General features: G+C 48.9%; 2 protein-coding genes across 2 annotated transcripts in view; one reads left to right on the forward strand and one right to left on the reverse strand.

Annotated features, from left to right (window-relative positions):
• Positions 1-2,044: 2,044 nt before the first annotated feature.
• The window catches only part of LOC149358756 (histone lysine demethylase PHF8-like), a 47,610-nt gene continuing 26,488 nt past the window's right edge, over positions 2,045-23,166 (reverse strand). The window contains exons 13-19 of the mRNA XM_089570933.1: positions 11,026-11,354; positions 9,987-10,185; positions 9,116-9,429; positions 7,258-7,347; positions 6,847-6,959; positions 4,778-4,919; positions 2,045-3,795 (exon numbers count right to left, since the gene is read on the reverse strand). Of these exons, the coding sequence (XP_089427059.1) occupies positions 3,716-3,795; positions 4,778-4,919; positions 6,847-6,959; positions 7,258-7,347; positions 9,116-9,429; positions 9,987-10,185; positions 11,026-11,354 (1,267 nt within the window). The 3' untranslated portion in view covers positions 2,045-3,715. The remainder of the gene's footprint in view (positions 3,796-4,777; positions 4,920-6,846; positions 6,960-7,257; positions 7,348-9,115; positions 9,430-9,986; positions 10,186-11,025; positions 11,355-23,166) is intronic.
• Positions 14,122-23,166, forward strand: part of LOC149358757 (GRAM domain-containing protein 4-like) — a 159,887-nt gene continuing 150,842 nt past the window's right edge. Inside the window, exon 1 of the mRNA XM_089570937.1 lies at positions 14,122-15,488. The gene's annotated coding sequence lies outside the window, so the exon portion shown is untranslated. The remainder of the gene's footprint in view (positions 15,489-23,166) is intronic.

Genomic DNA, 23,166 nt, shown 5'->3' on the forward strand with positions numbered 1-23,166 from the left:
AGCGCAGCGCGAGCGCTCCCGAGCATCCCAGCCGAGGACCGGCTGTGCAGCATCCCTCGGAGGGATCCGATCCTCCCATTTGCGCGACCACAACACGGAGGCGCGGCGCAAAGGGGGGTTTCCGGAGGGGAGCGGGGCGGCCGCCGCTACGACCGTGGAGCGCGCGCTCACGCGTCCAGCCACCGCTGGGAGGCGATAAGCGCGCGCTCTTGTTGGCTCTGCTCGGCGGCGGCGATTCCGCGCCGTTCCGCGCGCGCTCGCGCCAAAGCGCGCTGGCCTCCGTCCGCGGGGTCGGTGCGCCCCCGAGCCTCGTCGCGGCCCGTGCAACAGATCGCCGCCACGCGCGAAGCAAGCTTGGCTCCGCCGCCGCTGCTACCGTCGGCGCGCATCCCACGTGTTTGGGTGCTCCACCGCCGCCGGTCGCGTGCCAGCTGACGACTCGCGTGCCGCCGCCGGCCCCCTTTCCTCCTCCTCCCCCATTCGCTTGTCACTCCCTTTCGCCCGCTTGCGCGGCGCTCTTCGCTGTCGAGCCGCTTCCCTCTGGACACCTTCCTCGTGTCACCGCTTCCTCGTTTCAGCCGCCGCTGCCTCCGCCTTGGCTTTCCTGGTTGGTGCAAACATTGGTACAAAAGGAGAAAGAACGGCTCTTCGCTTCGGGATACCTCTTGGACTCTCCCGCCTACGAAAAACTCACGTAGTACAGCCTCCAGAAACGTAAGATTAAGCACAGCGCGATCTGCTACCGCGAACCGGTTCCACAAGGCGCCAGCTGCGCATGCGCAGATGGCCACAAGGGGCGCTCGCCTGCCACTGCGCAAGCGCAGCTGGGTCCCCGCGGAAGCAGACATCGCGCTACGCTAAATCTCTTATTTTGCTCTTTATCACTGCAGTGGCTGCAAAAAGGCGGATAAGGGAGGGCTCCGTCGGCAGGTTTACGACCTAACGTCACCGTCATCAACCTGCTCAGCATCCTCAGCTCTCGAGTTTTTAACCTGATCCCCCTCCACTAGAAGTCACGTGCAGCGCCGCCCCCAATTGCCAGCCCAAAATTTCAGGTTATGCTACCGCGTATACCATAAATGAGAACATCTGGGTGGTGCCTATGAAGCTACAGCCATGTGTAAGCTTTACATTTCTTTAGCATGACCCCAAAAGCAAGCAGTTCCTTGTGAGAGGAGGCCAACTTGCACAGGTGCAATGGTGGCGGGCATTTCACTCATGTGGAGAGTGGATAATCTTGTAGGCTTCCACATGTACACCCACAATCAAGAGTTTATGGAAGTGGATTATGAAAGAAAACATTTCTTCGTCTTTCAATGCATACTGCAATAGACAGTTGCAGCCTACAGCAGTGGTGGCTTAGTCATTTGAGTGTCTGCCTTGTATGTGGGAGGTGCGGAGTTCGATCCCCAGTGTCAACGGGTGCCCACCGATGATACAATGGGTACAAGCTTTCCACTGCCTGGTGCTCAGCTTCTTTAGTGCGAAATGCTTGGAAAAGAGTCTTCGACCGCACCTTGAGTAGAAGAAAAAACTTCTGTAATGGCGCTCTTTGGCCGCAGATGCCCTTGCACCATAAAAATTCATCATCATCATCAGACTGCTCAGCCCAGTTGTAACTGCGCAAATTACATTGTGCATCATTAAATCTCGAGGAATGTGCCTTGGATGCAATGCAATTATATTTCTTGGACAAAGTAGCACTCCATTATGGTGGGTGTACTGTTCCCTTGTACAGCCTTTCTCTTACACACTCCCCACTGCATGCTAGTAGCATGCTAAAAGCATGATTCTACATGTGGTCATTCAACCTCAGATATATCACAACTAAGATATTGAACAATATATCTAGCTGTACCTTACCACCAAATAATCGAAGGTGCTGCACATACAGACTGGAAAAAAACACATAAAAGTTGTATATTTGGTGCATTATAACCAAAGGCAGCAATATATAAGCACTATGTCAACTGTCTGTAAGCATCAGATCTGAAAGGACTTATGATATGACTTTAAGAACCAAAGCAGCCCATAGCCACAAACAGAAGATTATAAATTTGTGTTTATTCTTAAAATGCACACTATGTACAGCAACTATGTACAATTTCCACATTAAAACTGCTTGTAAAGCACTGCACGATTTGAATGCACATTTGTGCTTGATCTTCTGCAATGCTAGATCAGTGAAATACCACCAAGATCTTCTACTATACGTCTATACAAACAATGAAGTGCAAGCTGTTAGAAGCTAGTTTGATCCAATCAGCTGGGGCAAAGTGGGGCTGGGAAATGTGTAGCTAGCCTGACACATTAAATCAATCAACCCCACACAACCTTCCTGACTCAAGCTCACACAAAGGAGGCCAACTATGAAACATATTCAGGACACCTTGCTCCACTCTTTGACCAACTCAAGCATAGAAGGATAATGATGAGTTTTAGATGAAGTGCAACTACCTCGAAGCAAAAACAGAGTACAGATTTAGTGAGTCTCTGGCATCAATCAAACTAGTAAATTCATTGAAGAGCAATCACAAAATCATGTCATGTAACTCACAAATGCTGGCCTGAAAAGTACATACCTTCACATTATACGATGCACTGCACGCTTCCATGGAAACCTCAAAAACACGAAGAAAATGACGCAGCTATACAGTACCTCCGACAAGAAACCTGTTAATCAGCAAATGTGAAAACTCTGGGCTCTTGTTCTTACTACATATCGTCAAGAGAAGCTAACGGGCATTGGCATTTCATCAACTCAACAAAAGTTATCCATGTGCCTGAACCAAAGTAAATAAAAACGATCTAGGTAGGCACTTCATCCTTACGTCTTTGTCTCTTTCAAATTTTCTTGCAGCTATTAGAACAACAAAAACCTTCTAGCCTTTTAGCTCGACTTATAATAAAGAAAACTTCACAGGAAACAACTAAACAAACCTGTACAGCACTAGAAATCACCGGCTGCAGAAATGCATGCTGCAAAAGCAGATTCATGTCAGCATTTCAGCAAGATCATTTTGGAAAAATTATTCTTTCTCAGGTCTTATCTTTTTGACCCAACCACATAGGCTAGACACAAGGGCCTTCCTTTCTTGCATCACCGACAACTGCAGACTATTCCCACGCTGATGAGATGTAAAGGTCCCAAGACAGGCGCACGTTGCCAAGGTTTGCTTACAAAACGACACACGTCAAGCACAAGCACCACTTCCACCACAACATGCAAAGCACAGTGCAAAACACCACCCCACTCCTTACAGACACTTTGAATTGGCCACGCATGTCGCTTTAAACAATCCTCTTGTGCTGCATATACTGAATATAGAGAAATATAGAGCAAGCATACAATATGTATATATCTATATATATTTATGCATGTATCTGTATGTTTGTGTAATATATATCTATGAACTTTTATGCTTTTCATATGCTCTATGTATATACTGTGATGTGCTCTATGTAGAGTGTGCTTTACACCATGAAGCCCTGAGGCAGAATTCACCAAGGTCAAATGCTGCATGAGGAGAGAGAGAGAAAAAAATAAAAAAACGATGAACCGAGTTGAATAATGGCGCACGAGACGGGTGAGGAACAGCTGAAGGGTAATATGTACACGTGAGGGCAACTAGCCAGCCGCCAATGGCTGCCAAGTAAAATGCTCAAAAAAAAAATGCACATACACATCCACACATATACACAGCGAGTGTCCCTCTCAATAGATCATCTTGTGGATCTTGAGAATCTTGCCCAGGCGTTGCTTTGCTGTGGCAAATCCTTTCTTCGGCTTTTTCACTGGTGGGAGAGTATTTGGAAAAAAAGAAAAATGGGAGGGTGGGGGCAGGTTGGAAAGAAAAAAAAAGCAAAAGAGACATTAAAAAAACAGAGTTAGCGAAGGGCCAAATGCCTATGTGCCATGCTCACTGCTGACTACTACAGCAACGTCTCTTGCAGATGTGCACAGATGTGAACCCAACTGGCTGAACCTGAACTCGTGGTCAGTCTGCGTTTAAGTTTATTTACCGTATAATCTCATGCGTAAGGGCCATAAGCACCCAAGTATGGGCTGCACCCTCTGTTCTGGATTAGATAATTGAGAAAAAAAATACTGCTATACGTTCATTTTTTTAAAAACTCATGTATGGGCTGCACCTTCAAAGTACCACGTCCCAATTTAAAAAAAAAAAGTGTGGCCCTGACACAGTTAATATCACATTTATTGATTTCAAGATACCGTAGGCCTAGCTGACCCAAGCAGGAGGGGCATAAAATCACGACCTTGATTCGAGTGTGAACCAATCTCATGCAGAGCCACCATTCAGCAGCAGGCCGTGGACTGCCACTCTGTGCAGCAATGCCAGGCCAAGGAAGCAGAATTTCACTCCACAAAATGCGTTACTGTTTTCTGTTATAACGAGGACAAGTGGCTTGCAAAGAGGTAACAAAGCAGTGTTTGTCGCTCGCTGGCTCACTCCCTAGTGAAAGGTAAAGACACCGCTCCTTGAGCAACTAAATCCTGTTCCACTGGCCCAACACTGCGGAAGACATTCATCATAATCATCAGCTCTGTGTAGTGCTGCTTGCAGCCATACATTTTCCACATTTTTCATAACTTTGTCTGCCAACCTGACCCTCTTCCGCCCTCCATTGTGTTTATTTCCTCTCTTTGAATGCATTCATTACCTGAAGGCACCATCGGTTGTGCAGGCTAAGGACTGAGACAAACATCTCCAGTTAGTGGATGCTTCCAAAATGGGGGCCCAGAGAACTAACTTACGCCTGAAGGCATCGGGAGGCAGTGAGGGCTTTTTACTGGCTGCCGCAGACGTGGATGGGCCGGGCTCATACTCCTCCACCTCTTTCTCCTTGGCTTTGGACGGCGCTGGCACCTTTTTACGATGGTAGGAGCGCTTGGGGGGCTGCAAGACATGTCGCACCATCAGGCGCATGGTAAAGCTCCAAACAGACACCGCCAAACACCCACAGGTAAGCAAATTCCAACATAAGACACCCTTTTTGAAATCTGACTTTGCTGAGCTAAATTGTCTGATGAGGTTTCCTGATGAGGAGAACAGTTCGGACACTGCTGTTTGATCTCCCACTGATACAAGCTCTACAACTTACTTACAACTTATGCGGATCCAGACAATTTTCAGTATAAATTCGCAGTACCAGTCTCGTCATTATTCAGCGCCACCACCATTAGCCTTCCAGCGAGAGAAGGCACTATCTAGCGGCGGCACCGTTCCGACTGTTTCGATGGTTTCTATTTCCATGCAATTTCACAGGCTCACCTGTGAAATCATCCACGCGATTGGAAGGAGGATTATCATGCTTTGCACAGTGTCAGGAGTGCGAGAGGAGTACGTGGCTGCTTCTAAAAGCCAAGTAATTGTAGCTGCCAAAAGCACCAGCACCACATCAAGTGTTGCTGCATGGACTGCGTGAAAGAACTGATACACTGTTGTGTCAGAAAACGAGGGCGCGAAAATAAATGCCTAGCTATTGGCCTGACAAAGGTGGAAAACGTGCCTCCATGCGCGATAACAGTCTACGCTAGTTGCTTGTGCATGAGCTGGAAAAGCCAGCTGTTACTGATGTCACGGACGGCTGAAACGGGCCTCTCTCCATGCTCGGGAGTTGGATCACGGACGTTTGGGCCAGCATTCCCGAGGAGGTCGATGGCCGCTCTTTCAAGAAATGTGGGATAGTGGACGCACTCAATGGTATCACAGGACAGTTTCTATGTATATCTCCGACAAGAAACTCTAAAAAAATGGTACACCTGACAACGACAATCTCTAAAGCCCCGACTCCGAGGATACTGCCTGGGAGCACACAACGCACACCTCTCTGCATGTGTGTATGCCGGAGCCGAGACGTGCGCAGCTGCTGGCATAGCACCCAGATCTGTATATATGCAAAATATTGGTGCCCACGATGCCACCTGGCACATGCGCCTGAAGCAGCACATCGGTTTGCAATGACCGGAAAATCACGAGGCTCCTGTGAGTGTTGGGGCAAGTGTGAGCTACTGCTTTCTTCACAGCATGAAATTCTCTAATCAAGCGTGTAGGTCTCAGGCCAGAGGGGGAGCGACCCAGCACCAGTAGTCCATCGAGTCACCAAGACAAGTGTGAAATGCAGTGCAAATAAATCCTTTCGGTGAGGTTTCCTCATTCGTATTATACGTGGATGAAAACTCCCCCCCCCCCCCCCCCCCCCCCCGTTTTTGCTATCCCCAAATTACACCTTGTATTTATATGCAGGTCCGTAATATATGCGAGTTTTTACACTAATTCAAACAATTTTCCGGTCCCCTCCGAGTTTGAATGATTGAGAGTCAGCTGCACTTTTCATGGATTCATAACACAAGTGACAGTAAGAGAGATTCGGATTGGTTTATGGGGGTTTAACGTCCCAAAGTGATTCGGGCTATGAAGGACGCCGTATAGTGGAGGGTTCCGGGTAATTTCAACCACCAAGGGTTCTTTAACGTGCCTTGACATCGCACAGTACAAGGGCCTCTAGAATTTCACCTCCATCAAAATTTGACTGCTGCAGCTGGGATCGACCACGCATCTTTCGAGTCAGATTAGTCTAGTGGTTGGATCAACGGGCTCAGTGACAAGGATGTGGCCTGGAATTTTTGGATAGTAATGCAAAGCTTAGCCAAAAATACACTGGCCATCAAAATGGAGAAAGAGGTGCGACTACGGCTCTACGCAAGAGGTTGGGTGAATGCAACATTAAGTCTAGATCAAATTCTGTACTGCAATACAATGATTGCAATATGCCAACAATTGGTAAAAGCAATGATTTGACGCCCCCAAAGGTTCAACTCACAGGCTTGTTGGCAAGTTTAGATGCTGTGTCCTCAATGGTGCGTTTGACAGACTTCTTCTGCGTGCCCTCTCTTGTAGGACGTGGTGGTTTGGGGCAGTTTGGAGCAAGCTTGGCTGTGGGGAAAAGAAAAGGAAGAAAGAAGGAAAAATGCATCTACGTCACACTTCCCGGGAATCATCGATCGCGCTTCTATAGCAAACCTTTCCTGAAACCTGTATACCAGCCAGTCAGAATAGTAAATTCAGCTTCGTTACGGCAATGCAGACATGGTTTTGATTCATTTAGATTGAATCTTTAAAAAGCAAACTAATTTAACAGTTCGTCTTAGTTTCCTAATCTGAATTAGCAAAAAAGGACTCACAACCCTGTTTCATACACAATTCCTTGCCTAAACTCTATAACAGCACTAACCTTTAGGATTCCAAGCTTCATCTCGCTTCGATCTCCCTCGGGGTTTGAACACACGAAGTTCATCATCGGACGCCTCCAGTCCCGGATAAACTGAAATACATGAAAGTGTGATGCGACTTATTAAACAAGCAGGTGGCTAGCGCAACCACAGACCACGTGAATTGTAACACACAATGGTCAAAGATGAATACAAATAACAGCAGAATAAAGAAGAGCACGCAATGACAACAACTGGACACGCTGCCTCCACAGCTAGGGCACTGCCCCCACAGCTAGGCCATCTTTAGTGGGGCTGGCGACTCCAATATTGTAGGCTAGTTAGCTTTGTATGAGCAAGTCAGTGCCCACAACTCATGGGACAGGACAATTAAGCTCAACAACTTAATCTTTTATTTCACCAACATAACTAAGGTTCTACAATCATCAAGTGGATATTCAAAGGAGGGACAGTGAAATACTTGGCCATATCACTGTGCACAAGTCACTGCAGCATTAGACAGTAGATCACCATTATAGTGAACCCGCTTACACCAGTAAAAATCATTATGTTGGGTATGATATGGTTCAAAGAATCAATACTATCTGATAATTTAGCTACTTACTAAACATAATAGTGTTGGTTCAGAAAAAAAAACTTAAATATACCTTCCATCCTGCTCAGATCATCCCTATTAGCTAAAAATGGCTGAGGCTTAGCTTAGGTTAAGCCTAGTCAGATGCGAAGCATATTGTCGCCGAGTTGCATATCGAGCACGCCGCTTGGCTAGACGTTCTTCACGCTCTTCATCAGTCTCTGTAGCACGCCGCAACTTCTGCTTCTCATTCCAACGAGCAGCCCTGTCTCCAGGAGGCATCTCTATCCCGTGTACGCCTAGCAGAGGCAGGCGCACCCCCTTGTATACCGCCGCTCCAGCATCACGTGTTCGCTACAGCGCACCTAGCGGCAGAAGCAAGAAAATATTGGTCGCGACGCCTCGCGCGACGGCGCGAGCTGGGACCCCGTTTCTCCTATGTCGTTATGTCACGCATCACGTGGTCCTCCTTGGTCGCGACGCCTCGTGCGACGGCGCGAGCTGGGCCCCCGTTTCTCATCTGCTGTGATGTCACGCACCACGTGGTCATCCTTGGTCACGACGCCTCGCGCGACGGCGCGAGTTGGGCCCCCGTTTTTCATCTGCTGTGACGTCACGCATCACGTGGTATGACATGGAAGTCACGAAAGGTCAATGGTAACGACACCGCCGCGCTCGAGGAGCTGGGTTGGGCTATTTTAGTATGCTTCGCATAATAATTTATTTTCAGTTTTTACATTTTAAGTTATCACAGTTTCTTTTTTTCTTCCAAATCTAGTGGAATTACCATATCCGCACAAATATAGGCAGCGCGAGGCATGTGCAGAGGGGGGTCGCATGACCACGTAACGGAGCCAAGCGTGGGTCGTCACAGAATGTGCGTACCACAGCTATGCTATAAACGTCATTGCTACAGAAGCGCTTTCCTGCCTACCGCCTGTCTTTCTGTGTCATCTTTTTGAGTGCTGCAAAGTACTCAAAAATGCAAAAGTAACGTATTTAGGAAAAGTTAAAAGAGTAGATTTACTCAGTAACATACACCTGAGCGCAGCCATATGGCTACAAAGAAAAGATATATATACAGCTTTCCCAGAAACAATGCAGTTGAAGAAAAATTCACCCTGGACTAAGGCTCAAATTCCAGACCACTGCCTCCCAGGCCCTAGCACTGTCAAAGATGCTTGGAGATTCCTGTATTCTACATCACTTCTGTCGACTACTGTTCTGACACGCGGGAGAGCCTCTGGGAAGTTAAGGCAACGAAGCAGCCAACGAAGCCCGCTCACCGTAGTCACCGTCCGCATGGCACTCTTTGAGGAGGCTCTCCTCGAGGTCTTCCTCCTCGCCGGGCCGGAGCCGGGAAGAGGCAGGGCCAAAAGGCATGGGCCGCTTGAGTGAAGAGGAAGGTGTCGAGCCCATCCGGCGTGGTCCGGCCAGCCCCAGGGCCAAGCCCGTGCTCAGTGGGCCGCCCTCGAGCAACTCCTGGGCCGTGGGTCCCATGGGGCCACCACCATCGCACGGCCCAAACGTGAATGCGCTCTTGGACATGGACAGCATGCCTTGGATTGCGTCACGCGTTGACGGGGACGCTCGTCCTCCCCTGCAGGTTGTCAGTGAGGGACACAGCGTTGTGAAGTGCAACAGCTCCCATGTAAACCATGAGGGTTTATCCAAAACGTCATTCAATAAGCATTTGATTACACTCACACTGTAGATAAACAGTCAACTGTGCGGTTTAACGTCCCAAAGTGACAAATTGGCTATGCGGGGCACTGTAGTGGAGGTCTCTTGATTAATTTAAACCACCTGGAGTTCTTCAATGTGCGCTGACATCGCACAGCACATGGGGCACCTTTCACCTCCATTGATATGCGGCTGCCGTGGCTGGACTTGAACCCGGGCCCTCCAGTTCAGTAGCTGTGCGCCCTAGCAAATGCAGCAGGTCAACTCACAATCAAGTGGATATCCTTTTTGTTGCCTGTTCTTCCCGTCTCTCTATTTTCACTCTGCTTTGTATCAACTGCTAATAAATATCTGCTACACTCAAATGGATATTTAGCAGCTGATACAGAGCAGAGTGAAAGCATGGAGAGATGGGAAGAACAGGCAATATAAAAGATACCAGACAAGATGTGAACAACCACAGACGGAGCTCACCCAAGCTCCTCTTCGAGGCTGACTCGTGTGCTGTCAGTGTCCAGGGCAATGCTGGATGCCAGCAAGAGGTCGTCGATGGTCCCATTCTTAGGCACATCAGCTGCATCCTCACTGCTGGCAGGTTTGGTGACCACAGGCACACCACCAGCCTTGGTAGTGGCTGGAGGAGTTCCTTTGTCCAGCTTGGACTTGCCATTAACTGCAAGAGAGGACGGGATGGTTTGAGGGGGAGGGCAAAAACGAAGCTTCTATGCACTGAAATTGAAAACCGGGAGAAATATCATCGAGCAGGAACTTTTGATTCAGAACACCACCCTCAGCCTATGCTCCATGGCCGAAGGCATTTGAAGCGGCACCTCAACAAGGTATTTTTGGGTAAGCACAGTTCCTATCAATGCCTACATGATGTCACATAGTCGCAGAATTGACCAACACAGATCAGAGAGCATAGAGGTTCCCCATGACTCCCTTTCTGGAAATGTCCAACAGCCAAATTTAAAGACAACCATCGATGCTCATGCAACGCCTTTGTTAGCACGAATAATGCCATGATCATCACTACAGGCCATGAGCACTGTATGCTTGACAATTCTGAATAAGTGCTTTAGTACCATTCTTGAAGCTGAACATGCATTTAGCAAACACAGCTGAAGGCATTGGGAACTCCGCAAAGGAACTGAACCCACAGAAACATGGTAGCATACATGACCTTAGTGTGGACAGAGGACAAACACTGGAGTTTGTCCCTGCAAAACTGAAACTATTTTTGTTCAGGACCTTGTAGTAGTCATATCAATGAAATGATGTCATTGCATAGTGAGGCTACGTGACCCGTCAGTCATACTGCTCAACGATCCCCAAAGGGTCATTTGATCAACCGGCCACATCAGACACATTCTTCTTTCCACATCCTCCGTATACACATTGCCAACACTAACCGCCCCTACAAATTTTTTAACTCCACAAACTTTTGGTAAGGACCCACTAGTTTTCCACAAAAATGGCCCACACAAGCCCAGCAGCCTCCAATCAGACTCACACGACAGCCGCAGCTTGAGGGAGCCTTGCTTGTTGTCCTGGGAATCCATGACGGATGAGGTAGAGCCGGCTGCGGCCGCTGCAGCGGCAGCGGCCGCAAAGTTGCCCATGGAGGCATTATTGCTGAATGTGGAAATGGGCGGCAGTGCTGGTGTAGCAGGGACAGCTACAGCACGCTGGTACGAGCGGCGCGGCTGCGGTGGCGGATTCTCGTCCACCACCAGGCCATCATCGTCCGAGTCGTTGAAGTCGTACACCGACTCCTTGTGGAGCGGTGCCACAGATGGAGGAGGTGGCGGCGCTGCTGGGGCTGGCTTCTCCTGTTTCACACTGAAAGGGGGAAGAGCACAAGGACTGAACACAGCTAAACTGACTTACAAAAAATTAAAAAAAAGTAAACAGAACCATACAAAACAAGCCCACTTCACCCCTAATGGGAAAAGGCCATTTAAAATAAGTGCAGTAGGGGCAAGATGAAACGTTCTGCAAGCAAAACAGTCTTCTAATTTGAAATCTGCTGCGTAATTTAACTTGAATCTAATCTGTCATGTTCAATGTGATAGATAAACCGAATTCATGCTCAAGAGCAACTCCAATTCTGAGTAAAACCTATAGGGACGCTAACAACAATTGAAGTTGGCAACTATCGATAGATTTATCGTATTCTAAAGCCCAAGATGCTACTTTTGCTGAAAACGAAGCTTTCATAAGTAGAAAAGGTCAAAAAATGAAGTACAGGTGTCTCTGTCCTTGACTGATTTTGCAAGCAAACTGCTATGTGCAAAAGCATTTTTTTAAACTGCAGATCCCAGAGGCTAAGGTATACCACCTTTCATTTCATAACAGTGATCACACAGCCCTCTAAGGTGTAGACATCATGAGTTTGAGTCAAATGGTGGGACAATTTGTAAGCCCAATTTTGTAAACGCATCTTTTGGTGCCAGATCATAATCCCCATATCTCGGCTGCAGAGGCAAACTTGGCTCGGTTTCAAAGTTGCACCATTATTGGTTTCCAGTGCTTTGAGGCACGAAATGAAGGCGTGCTCAAGCTGTGCTTTTAAGTCTCGGCTGCATTTCCTGCGCAGAAAAAATTCCTTCACCGTGGCGACCCGCCTGTTTCGGAGGAGGAAATTATGGTTGCAGTGCTGAAGACTTCTGGAGTGTGAATTATGCATTACGCATTTTCTGCACAATCCTGATGCGTATTGTAGCCTAGTAATGGAATTAAGCCACGCATGGCAGTCGTGACAAAGGAAAGAAAGGCAGCTGTGCCAAGCTGTTTTTTCACTATGCACGAAAGGCTAAGCTTTTGGAACTTAGAAAAAGGTTTATGCCGTGTTCACAGATCCCTGCCCTGATCGACCGAGCGCGCGAGCCGTCTGCATACAGTTGAAAACTGAAGGTGCACGCTTGTACCCTTCTCCTCCTACCCCCTACCCCCCCTCCCTGTAGAGCATATGTAGTGTAGTAAATGGTTATCCAACCAAGAAGCTAGTAGCTTTTTAAAAAATTTAGAAGTCTAGCAAATGTTTATGCCCTTGAAATGATATACAGAATAAATTAGAACAGGCAATCGTTTCTAGCGACGAACAAGTACAATCCAGCACTCCCGTGTGTCGTCCACTAATCTTGTTAGAAACCCGTAAAATACGCTTCTCATCAAATTTATTCAAGGTATGGTTGTGCCCCATAATAGAGGAATGGGTCCAGCTATTTTTGGGTGTGACAGATGCCCAGAAAGAAAGTATACAGCCTCTTCATGACAACGTGCACAACGCTGGCGGAACTTTCGGACAGCATCCGCCTTCCTGACAGAGATGTGGCGAGTGGAGCACACATCACACCGGAGTCGATTGGCAGAGTAGACTGGTTATAAACTCTCAGGGTACCCATTTCTGCTTTTCTGCCACAACACTGTCAACAACAAAGCATGCCCTGCACATCTATCACTAGCGCCACCTAGCTCAAAGCATGACTGAGGTGTCCACTGGCCCAAGGAGCCCATTATGTGCCTTTCCTTTCCTTTCATGACTCTCTCAGAGGCTTTTTGCAGGGTAGGAGGCTAACAGTGCTTTCGCACTAAAAAAAAAAAAAATTCAACACCAGAGATCAATACATGAAAAAATTCCCTAAGTAAGACATACCTGAATGCTTTGCATCTTTTTGTAAATTTCAAGCAACCACAATGAACTTCACCATTTTTTACTGCAGAAGGGGCGAGTACAATTTGCAGTGGCATAAGACATCGCAGCTCACGCACACGTCAGCAGCGTGGGCCCGTCTATACTTCTCCTCACTATCCTCTCCCTTTCATTTCCGCCGGCTGCAGCTCGGGTGCTTAAGATATTAGACAGAAATTGCCGCGGCCGGCAACACTCTTTTGCTTCACTTTTTCTTTTTTAAATAAACCACTACCACCACCACCATCGCCTCCGCCAACGTGCGGTCAGGGGCGTTCGGCGCGCGTTCGTGCGCCGACTCCACGCAGCGCGCCCAGCGCGCTCCGCGCGCCGACGCGGTGCACGGGTCACATTAACCTTGAACCCGACAGACAGGCACGAGTAGGCAACAGCGCGCCGCTAAACCAGGCTAAACTGCACACCATCGTCGCGGCGACGGTAAACGCGTTGAGCTAGCCGCTTTTCACCGCGCTTGCCACAGGTGGCATCGTTGCGAAGCGGCGCCGCGACGCGTACTGCAGGAGACGCCAGCGAACCTCGGCGAGGCGCCGATATCTGCCCGTGCTAATATCGGCGCCAGCGCACGGGTGCTGGCGCACGCGTCGGAAGCGGGGTCCGTTTGACAACAATCGGAGGACCGCGGGGCTCTCGGGGACTCTTTTCTTCATAGCTTCGTGTTCCCCGAACTTTTCTTCGCGGTTTAATTCGTCCTTTCAGCGCCCCCAACCCCTTTTCTTCAAGGCTTGAAATTCTTTCCCTCGACTCGAGCCCTCGACTCGAGAGGGGGGGAGAAAGCAAGCACCAGGGACATGGAGATGCATGCCTCTTTTCGACGCCCGTTCCGGCGTACGCCAAGAGCGCCGACGCTGGGCGCATACGCCCAGGAAGTGTCGTTGGAGTTGGCTTTAGGCCTAACCACCGCTGCACGGGTCAACTGCAATCGGCGCGGAAGGTTTTGTCCGCAGTACAGCTATCAGTCCTGGCAAACGCGCGCCGAACGTCGCTGGTAACTTTAAACGGGCGGCAGCACGAAAAAGCGCATTTTCGCGGGGTCAAAATCAACGACCAGCCGGTCGCGCACCGGCATTCAGCGGACGTTCGTTCGCAAGAACTTTACGACCAACGCACACAAATCTCACCAACGCAGCTACCTCTGCAGCGTTTACTTACCGCCTCACGTACCACACAGACTCGTACCATGAATCGCGCAACTCGGCAGACGCCAATCTTGACATTATACGTGGCTGAAATGTCCGCGAAGACTTGCTCTGGGTCGCGCACACAACGAGGCTCTGACAAGACCGTGACCCAAGTGACGCGAGGACGAGTTTGAGGAAAGTAAAGGCACAGTAACTGCACCAGCCCGTGAGCTACGGGCGAGAGGAGACAACCTCCACTGGTGTGCTTTCCTCATGCGCTCGTGAGCTATGGTCTCGTGCTCGTAACCACACTAACGCGAGTGAATGAGCGCGTGGGGCGCGTGCGCAGGGCGACATGTCGAATGCGCCAGCGAATGGCAGTTCGCGGTGCTGCGACTGTTCGACTGTTCTCGAAGCCGCCGGTAGCAGTTGCTTGTCGTCGCGATGAAAACGAAACGACGTCCTCAATGACGATAGACGCGAACTTGACGCGTTGAACGCAGTTCAGCTGCGGCTAGCTCATCACACAGATTCGATCCGTGGGGCGTCGGCGGAACGCGGGCGCTCGTGCCATGCCAAGCGGCGCGTTGTTTCTACTTAACACCAAAGCCCCTCTACTTGTCAGGCTGTCCCTCAATGAGAGCATGCTGGCGTTCGGCGCGTTGCACATGTCGGCCGGACCAACACCACCACCTGGGTGCTACAAGGACTTCACGCTCAGTGCTAGCACCATGCTTTCATCACCATGAATGGACTCCATAAGCTGTACCTGTGACATTTAGTCATCGTATGTCGAGATGATGTGCCAGCCCAGAAGCCAGGAATGCTGCATAATGGCAAAAACAAACCACTATGTGGCTAAGTGCTGCAAACAGCACATCCCGTGAAAAGAAGCTTCAGGACAGAGCTTTGACGTCACCCAGTGTCCTCACAAATGCTGTGTGCGCCAAGAGCCACAGTTGGCCAGAAGCTGTGTGTTTGTTCTAGTTCGAACTGCTGCACTTTGATGCTGAACTGCCCTGATGTGTTGTGCCTCATATGCCGGCAGTACCATACAAGATGGGACCTCGAGCAACTACATGATGAAAAGCTTGGATTCCCAGAGTTCCAGGAAAACAGTTCATTACCACTCTACATTCAAAGGTAAGAATTTTTATCAATGTGCTTTGTAACCGTTGACGAATTTAGGCTGCAGAACAGCTTGGAAATGGTTGCCACTGTTTGCGAAGACAATAGCTGCAAGGACAAGCAATGGGATGACCTTGCAAAGAGAACATGTGGCATGCTTCTGTTGCAATATTGCAATAGCTGAGGAATCAATGTCTCAAAAAAGCAACAATATCCTTTGTGTTAAGAAAGGAATAATGCTGACCAAAAGGGAATTGTTAAAAGATGTAACAGAGGTTTTGGCTTCCGTAACACCTCCCTTTTGGTCAGCGTTATTCCTTTTTTTCACATATGAATCTACTAACCAACCAAATGAGATCTCGTCAAACTTTAGATTTGATCCTTTGTGTTCATTTGCATGTGGTGAGGTACCCATTACAAACTGCTGCTGGAAAAATGATCTAAGAAAATTTCAGTGCCAAGTTGATAACAGATAACACAGATGTCATCCTGATTCGAGAGCTCTATGACTCCATTCAGAAAATGGACGACAGTGGATTCATCTGTCTCAGTGTGTCTACTCTAAATGCGGTAGCAGAGAACCACGTTTCTCTCCAGCATCTGTCCAAAACCACAGACCTTTATTAGGCACCAATCCGGCATCGGCTTGCCACCAAACAAACAGTGAGTTTACTGATTAATAAGGAAACTTCAAAATTTGGTGCCTGCGAACAAGGGCACACAATTGAAGTTAGTCCAAAGCACATGTATAGTCAAGGCCCGTAACTTTCTGCAGCGGAAAATTTGAGCTTCCGCGAATAGAGAACAAACAGTCTGCGAAATCCCATGGCAGACATCAAATAATGCTTCAGAATACACCTCTCATTATATTCAGAACCAAGGTAAGAATATAACACGAACTCCTTTTTTTCTTTCTGAGCTTTTCAAGGCAGCTAAAGCGACCTTTGCCACCAAGCTCGAGAGCTGCTCTGTGAAGCCAGCTTTTTTAATGACCTTGGGGGCAAAGCACGCGGAGTCCAAGTGCAAACAGATAATGAAATTCACTAATGTGGCACTCTGACAGCTGAGGTGACATAGCGATGTGATAGGGCATGGGAGAGACTGGACACAGTGTCTCTCACTGTGACCAGTCTCTCCTGAGCTATATCACGCTGCAAAGGAAGACGTGGAAGGCAATGTGGATCATTGAGAAAGAGGAGCCACTGAAAGAGTTCAGTGGAGTAGAAAAAGCAAAGAGGGGCAAACAGGCGCAGGAATGGGCAGCTCGAAACAGTGAGTAGTGGCAGCATGGCAGCGACGACAGCTCCTTCTGCTGTGTAGGAAGCCGAGTGGGAAGCTCCGTGCATTAAAGTAATGGAGGGTTGGCTTCGCTTTATTGCGGCACACGCATCTAAAGCACTCCGTTAAATACGTCAACGTATCCACTGCTTTAGTTTAGCCTGAGTCAGACTGAAGGACTCTGGTTTAGCATGCTGAATGCGTTTTCTTGGGGAGGCCCTCGGCGTTGGTCGCCTGAACAGGAGATTGCATTTGTGGGCTTAATCAATGAGGCAATATTACTGTAATTTTGTTATCGCTGAAAGATGACTGATTAGAAAGCAGCAGATAAAACAACCACATGCCACTGGTGGGATCTGAACCCGTCACCTCCGAATTTTCTTCCGCCCTACATATTGTTACGTGGCGGCTAGAAACAGCAGAGATAACCTGCTACGCAAAGGACCAATGGCTTGGAGTAGTCTCACAGCACACAAGCGTGCACCTCAGCGTCGTCTTCGTTACAAAACCACTTCGTCATCCTCCCAGCGTCCGTAGCAATACTAAACTAATATTGTTCCAATGATTAAGCCCACAAATTATAAAATAAGAGAAAACGTTCCCCTATGCATCTTGGCTTCGGTGACTGTTGGATTCCTTCACTTATATGTCATAAAGAGCCCCCAACTCCCTTCCCTTGTCTGGTCAATAGCTCAACGAGGGTATTGGTTCCGGCAATCTTGATGCCATAGGTAGCACAAGAGGGTTCTCGCACAGCTTGTGCCCTCTCTGTTGCACTAGCATCTACACTAGCGGATTGATAATGCTACTTTAGTTGCTCAATGGTGCACAGTGTGTATGCACTTCAAGATGAACAACTGGGCCAGAGTGAATGACGACAAGCTGTTTAAAGCTACACACACCCTTCATATTTCTATGAGCCACTGGTGTGATTCATGATTCACGAAGCGATATGCCTAATGTGTGCTGCTAGGTTCAATCATGTAATAATCCGTAAACTGTGACAGCATTTCATTTTGGAGTGATAGAACAAAATGCCATCACCGCCAAAATCAATGGTAGTTACAGGCATGCTTTTCAAACGTGACAGAAGTCCATTTAAGGGGACGCGGCGAAAGGAAAGGCCGCAGTGACTAAAAAATTTAGACTGTGTGCCAACTGTACAGTACTACAGCAAAGCAGCACAGTATACACAGAATGCAACTTTTCAATGGTACCAGGACCTCAAAAAAAAATTCAGGGACCTCCTTAACCACATTCCTAAAGAAAACGCGATAGCGTTTAGGTTGCCTGCTATGGCGTGTACAATGAGCATGTAATGTTCTTCTTGCGATTGAATTTGTCATTTCCCGAATTTCCGTTTCTTCCACGTTTTCGCCACAACTCTGTTACCATCCCTGGCCACTCCTCGATCACATGCTGACACAGCAGGTCTAAGATGTGGTGGGATGGAACACTGACCACGTACACACATTGAAGTTCATGACAAATTTTTTAATGTTCACAACCCTCTCAAACAGGACATCAAGAAAGAGCGATTATTCGATAATTCGCGGGGCAGTTCACTGCTTTTTGAGGCTAGGACAGGGACTCTGAGAACAAAACCGTATAGGTCCAAATTTGAAGAAGTGGATAGTTTGTGCTCTGCTTGTAAAACGGAAACGGAGACCATAGAGCACTTGGTTCTGAGGTGCGCAGAACTCCGCCCAGCCCTTCCAGAGGGGGCAGCAATGGCCATAGAGATAGCGCTGGGATTTACTCGGGAGGACGGGCGAGTGGATGGGAAAAGCGTGACATTGACGATGGGGAAGTTGGAGGATTGGTGGCGGAAATCAAGGGAGGCGTGAATTTCGAGGGGAAAAGGATAGACAGATTAGATATTGTAAGAGCGAAAGGGAAAGAAAGGGAAAAGAAAAATAAATTAACAATGGGGGAAGTATAGGCTAGGTGGCGAAAGCTGCCGCCCGGTACAAAGGGTAAAGCCATTATCATCCATCCAGATCGCGGGGAGTCTGCATACCACTATTGGCGCAGTGGTGCAGCGTGCACAGCACCATGGTGGGCAGGTGAAAACTGCACCTAATTTATTGAACCAATTTCCTTGCCAAGAGCCACCCCGGGCAGGCAGCTCACAACCCAGTGGACAGGTTGCCAGGCACCATAGTGGTCAGGATCTAATGACAACGCAAGGTCACGTGACATCGATCAACCAATCATTAAACTGCCACCTGCTATGGTGGCAGTTTGCACACAATCCGGTGGGCAGGTTGTGGTGATGCCACAAGGTCATGTGACCTCTCTCGACCAATCAGTGAATTTGGTGACAGAGAAGCCGATAATTTTTTTTTTTTTGAGACAACCACCTAAATGCTGTCGCATTAAAACACTGTGGCACCACTTTGCTGAGGGTTCATGTTTAGAGTAGTCATTACCAATTAACTCTTCATTGGCCTCGAACATATTGGAGTAAGACGCTCTTATCTTCGAAAATGAATGCTGACACATTTAGGGGCACAGTAAAGCAGTCCAATTTTGTTTGTGTAGCCGCAGGTTTTCCATCCTTCACTTTTTTGGAAGAACAGATAATGTGCCAACATGCCAAGATTTTTTTTAATTTTTCTGAATGCCTATGAATGGTACAAGGAAAAACTAGCAACTTTATTGATAAAGAAACCTTTATAAAAAAATGATCCGAATGGTCCGTGGTTCAATGGTCCGAATCAGCATCATTTTACGTTGCCCAGTTAGACATGAAAATTGAATGTCACTTACTTCACTGGCACTGTGATGCAACATGACGAGAGAGTGTTAACCAAAATTGACTGCAATTAATATCAGTAAAGTAAATACCGTATAAACGCGTGTAAGGGCCGCACTTTTTTTTTTTTTTCAGATTCGAGAACCAATTTTTGGGGTGCAGCCCACACACGTGATGTGCGAAAAAAAAAAAATTTTTTTTAAAGGAAAAACACACCAATAGACATTTATTCTATGTTCAATCGTCACTCGTGGAGTCTTCAGACTCCGAGCTGGAGTGCTGTGCTCTGATGCATGCTCATCTCACAAGAAGTCGCGCAGCATGTCCGCTGTAAACCCGTAGCCGTTGTTCCGCACTTCCATCACATAGCAAAGCAGCTCTCTTCTTCCATCACGGGAAACTTGCACGGCTTGCCTCGGAAAGCGCACTTTTTGCAGCTTGTGTTTCTGAGTGCGTCCCTTTGGTTGCACCATCATCGGACGCACTTCGCCACGTCGAATTTCCTGCCCGCCGCATGCTTGCCATGTTTGAGATCAGACTCCCAGCCGTGTAGCTATTAAGGTGCTTACCCATCGTGCTAAAATTGCAACGCTCGGCGGCCGCACACAAAAGCCATAACTATGGCGAACTGACAAGCTACCACAACTCCCGTGCCTTTGACAGGCACAGAAAGCTGGAGCTGGCGGTACCGATGCCGTTATGAACAGTGGGAACTCGTGATGGAGAAAAAAGTTGACGATGATGATGATGACTCGTGGCCTCAGGCGCCATCCATGGGCGACACCTGAAAGCTCCTGTGCGCATGCATGGCCTCCGCGATCAAGAGCCCCGTTGCTCGCTGTAAACCGTTGCGTGCACCGTTGCTCGCTGGCTGGAGCGGACTGTAAAGGCCACTGTTATTCCCACGTGGGTCGTGGAAAGTTTGGGTGTGGCCCATAAACGGTCCATCCCTTACGCACATTCACATGGTATGTGGGTACCTTTTTAACAATGCACACAAGTTGTGGGTTCCTAAGTGGACACAGGCCACCACCCACCGCGGGTTCGAGCTTCGCGCGAGCCAAGGGCCCCGATCAGCCGTCACCACACACCACTGGGACACCGATGCGGCGCACTCAACCTCCGCTGGGAGGAGAGCGATTCGCCGCAAAGAAATAGGCCTCCAAGTTCACAAAGGAGACGTTTATTCACATCGTCCTCCAGCAGATACACACACACTCAATAGTCACCCCGTCCCGGGGGCGCGCGAGGAGCAAGGCTCCGCTGCGCGCACGAAGCGACCAGAGTAATGCGCGCCGCTAACACGCCGCTGCAGGAGAATGTCCCCGCGGCAGTGCTGTGATCTCTCTCTCGTGTCGACCGTTGGGCCGGTTGCGAGAGAGAGTGGGCAATCAACGCAAGGTACGCCTGTCTGAGGTCGCTGGACCCCGCTGGACAGGCTCGAGCCGCTGCAGGTCAGAGGACACGTGCGGGCGAGCTCAAGTAAGCACTGGTCCGAGCGGCAAAGGCCGGCAGGGACACACAGTAACGTACGCACCTTTCGCTGTCTCGGAGGGATCTCTCTCTGGGCCCCGCTCGGACGGTCGCGCAGCGCGCGGCCGCCCAAAGCGGGTCCCAAATTCCCGCCAAAAGGCGCCAATGGCAAAGGCCATTGGGGAGCCGGGGCGGAGCTGAGGCCAAATGACAGTGATTAGTCACCTAGCCGCCTCTCCACCGCCTGAGGCGGGAGCAAGGGAAAGAGGAGAAACGACGCGGTAGGCCGGCACAGCCGCGCAAAGGCGACGGCGGAAAGCCAGATTCCCACAAAGTTTTCAAGTTGTTAAATTATTTCTGCACAGCTGAAGGGCTCTAAGGTATGCTGTCAATCAAGCAAAATGGCAGCGCATCGGTCGAAAAACTCGAAGCTGCTTTATTGCAGAAACATTTCCAAATATATTTTGGTAAATAAAAATATTTACGATAATATAACTAACAAAACCAGGTATTACCGAGCCGAGGAAAGCATGAATCACATGCAGCACACAAGTGAGCCTAAAGATAGAACACAGCCAACCTATGTTCTATGCTAGATGCAAAATATAGTGCTCACAGTTAGTGCACTTGTAGGTAACTTCAAAACTACCTTTTAGCAGTAAAATTTAATTACTGTTCAACCTGGTTATAATAAAATTGAAAAAAGTCCGAGATTTTTCGTTACATCCAGGTTTTCGTTACATGCACTCTTTGCAAGAATAGTTGAACGGACACTGCAGAACAGAAACCAAAATAAGAAATAAATATAGGCGAAATCACCTTGAAAATGCTTACAGAAAACAGCATTACTCCAGGTCATAAACGCGGAGAAGCGTTTCGCGATCGGGGCGACTGGGGCAGATAAGCGCGACTTAGGCAGATAAGCGCGATTGGGGCAGATAAGCGCGACTGGGGCAGATAAGCGCGACTGGGGCAGATAAGCGCGGCTGCGGCAGATAAGCGCGACTGCGGCAGATAAGCGCGACTGCGGCAGCAGCCACCGCCACTTCCGTGGTGGGTTGGGGAGGCGGGGGCGCCGCGGCTGAGCTAGAGAACACGTGCAGCCACACTGCCGCGGTAGGCTGACCACGGAGGCATGCTCCTGCCCGCATGTGCTCCTAAAGCCCCTCAATGAAACAAAAGTAGCGAAAAGCTTTGAACTTTCCGACACTCCTCCTCTCCTGGCGCGCCGCCGGAGAATCGAGCCTCCCATTGGCCGAGGCGCCGTAGTCACGTGTTAGCGCGCGCTTTTTGGCTCCGCAGCAGACGCCGGCGCCATTGCCGGGGCTGGTTGTCGCGCTTCATTTTCTTTCTGTGCAACAGTTTTGGCGGGATGCGGTTTTTTTTCAACTTTGACGGCGTCTACGTGTTGCGGCGATGCCGAGCTTCTGTTGCGCGTATAGCTGCAACAACCGAGGTGGCAGTGGCAAAAGATTTTTTGTAATTCCTTCCAGAAAAAGCAACGCGGCTCGCCGAAAGGTTTGGCAGCACAGGATCGGCCGGGCAAACTTCGATAATATTGTGGATCCGCGTCTTTGTGACAGAAGTGGTCGTTTTTCAGTTGTCAGTCGTGTTTTTTCGGATGATTTGGTGTGAAGCGCCAGCGGCTGCAGTCTTTCTTCGCACTAAATGTCGTTTGGCATGATTTTAAATAGACTCGTTCGCTAGCGGGTACGAAGCCGTGCTGAAGTGCAGGTTTAATGTTGCTCGCATTGCGCGGCGTGTCGGCTTGGTTTCAGTCGGGCTCGTTCGCATGTTGTTTGAGCCCCGCCGTTTACGTCGCTTGCTATGCAGGTCCAGGCTTGATGTTGCGCGCATTGTTTGCCGTATTTGTGTTGCTGCAGCTGTACTCCTGGGCTCACGAACTCGATACTAAAGGAGCGGTACTCGCTGTTTGAGCCTACTCTGCTCATGCTGCTCGCGGTGCAGGTCTAGCTTTCATGTTGAACGCATCGCTAGATGTATTTGTTTTGTTACAGTTGCACTCCTTCGCTCACGAACTCGACACCAAAGGTGTGGTACCTGCTGTTGAAGCTCCTGCTGATCATGCTGCTTGAGATTAAGGTCTAGCTTTCGTGTTGCGCGCATTGCTGAACGTATTTTTCAAGCAGGGTTCTAAACCGAAATCGGGCGTTACTGTGCCTA

The sequence above is a fragment of the Amblyomma mixtum genome, chromosome 2 (genome assembly GCF_055824585.1).
Source record: "Amblyomma mixtum isolate Tamu chromosome 2, ASM5582458v1, whole genome shotgun sequence".
NCBI lineage: Eukaryota > Metazoa > Arthropoda > Arachnida > Ixodida > Ixodidae > Amblyomma > Amblyomma mixtum.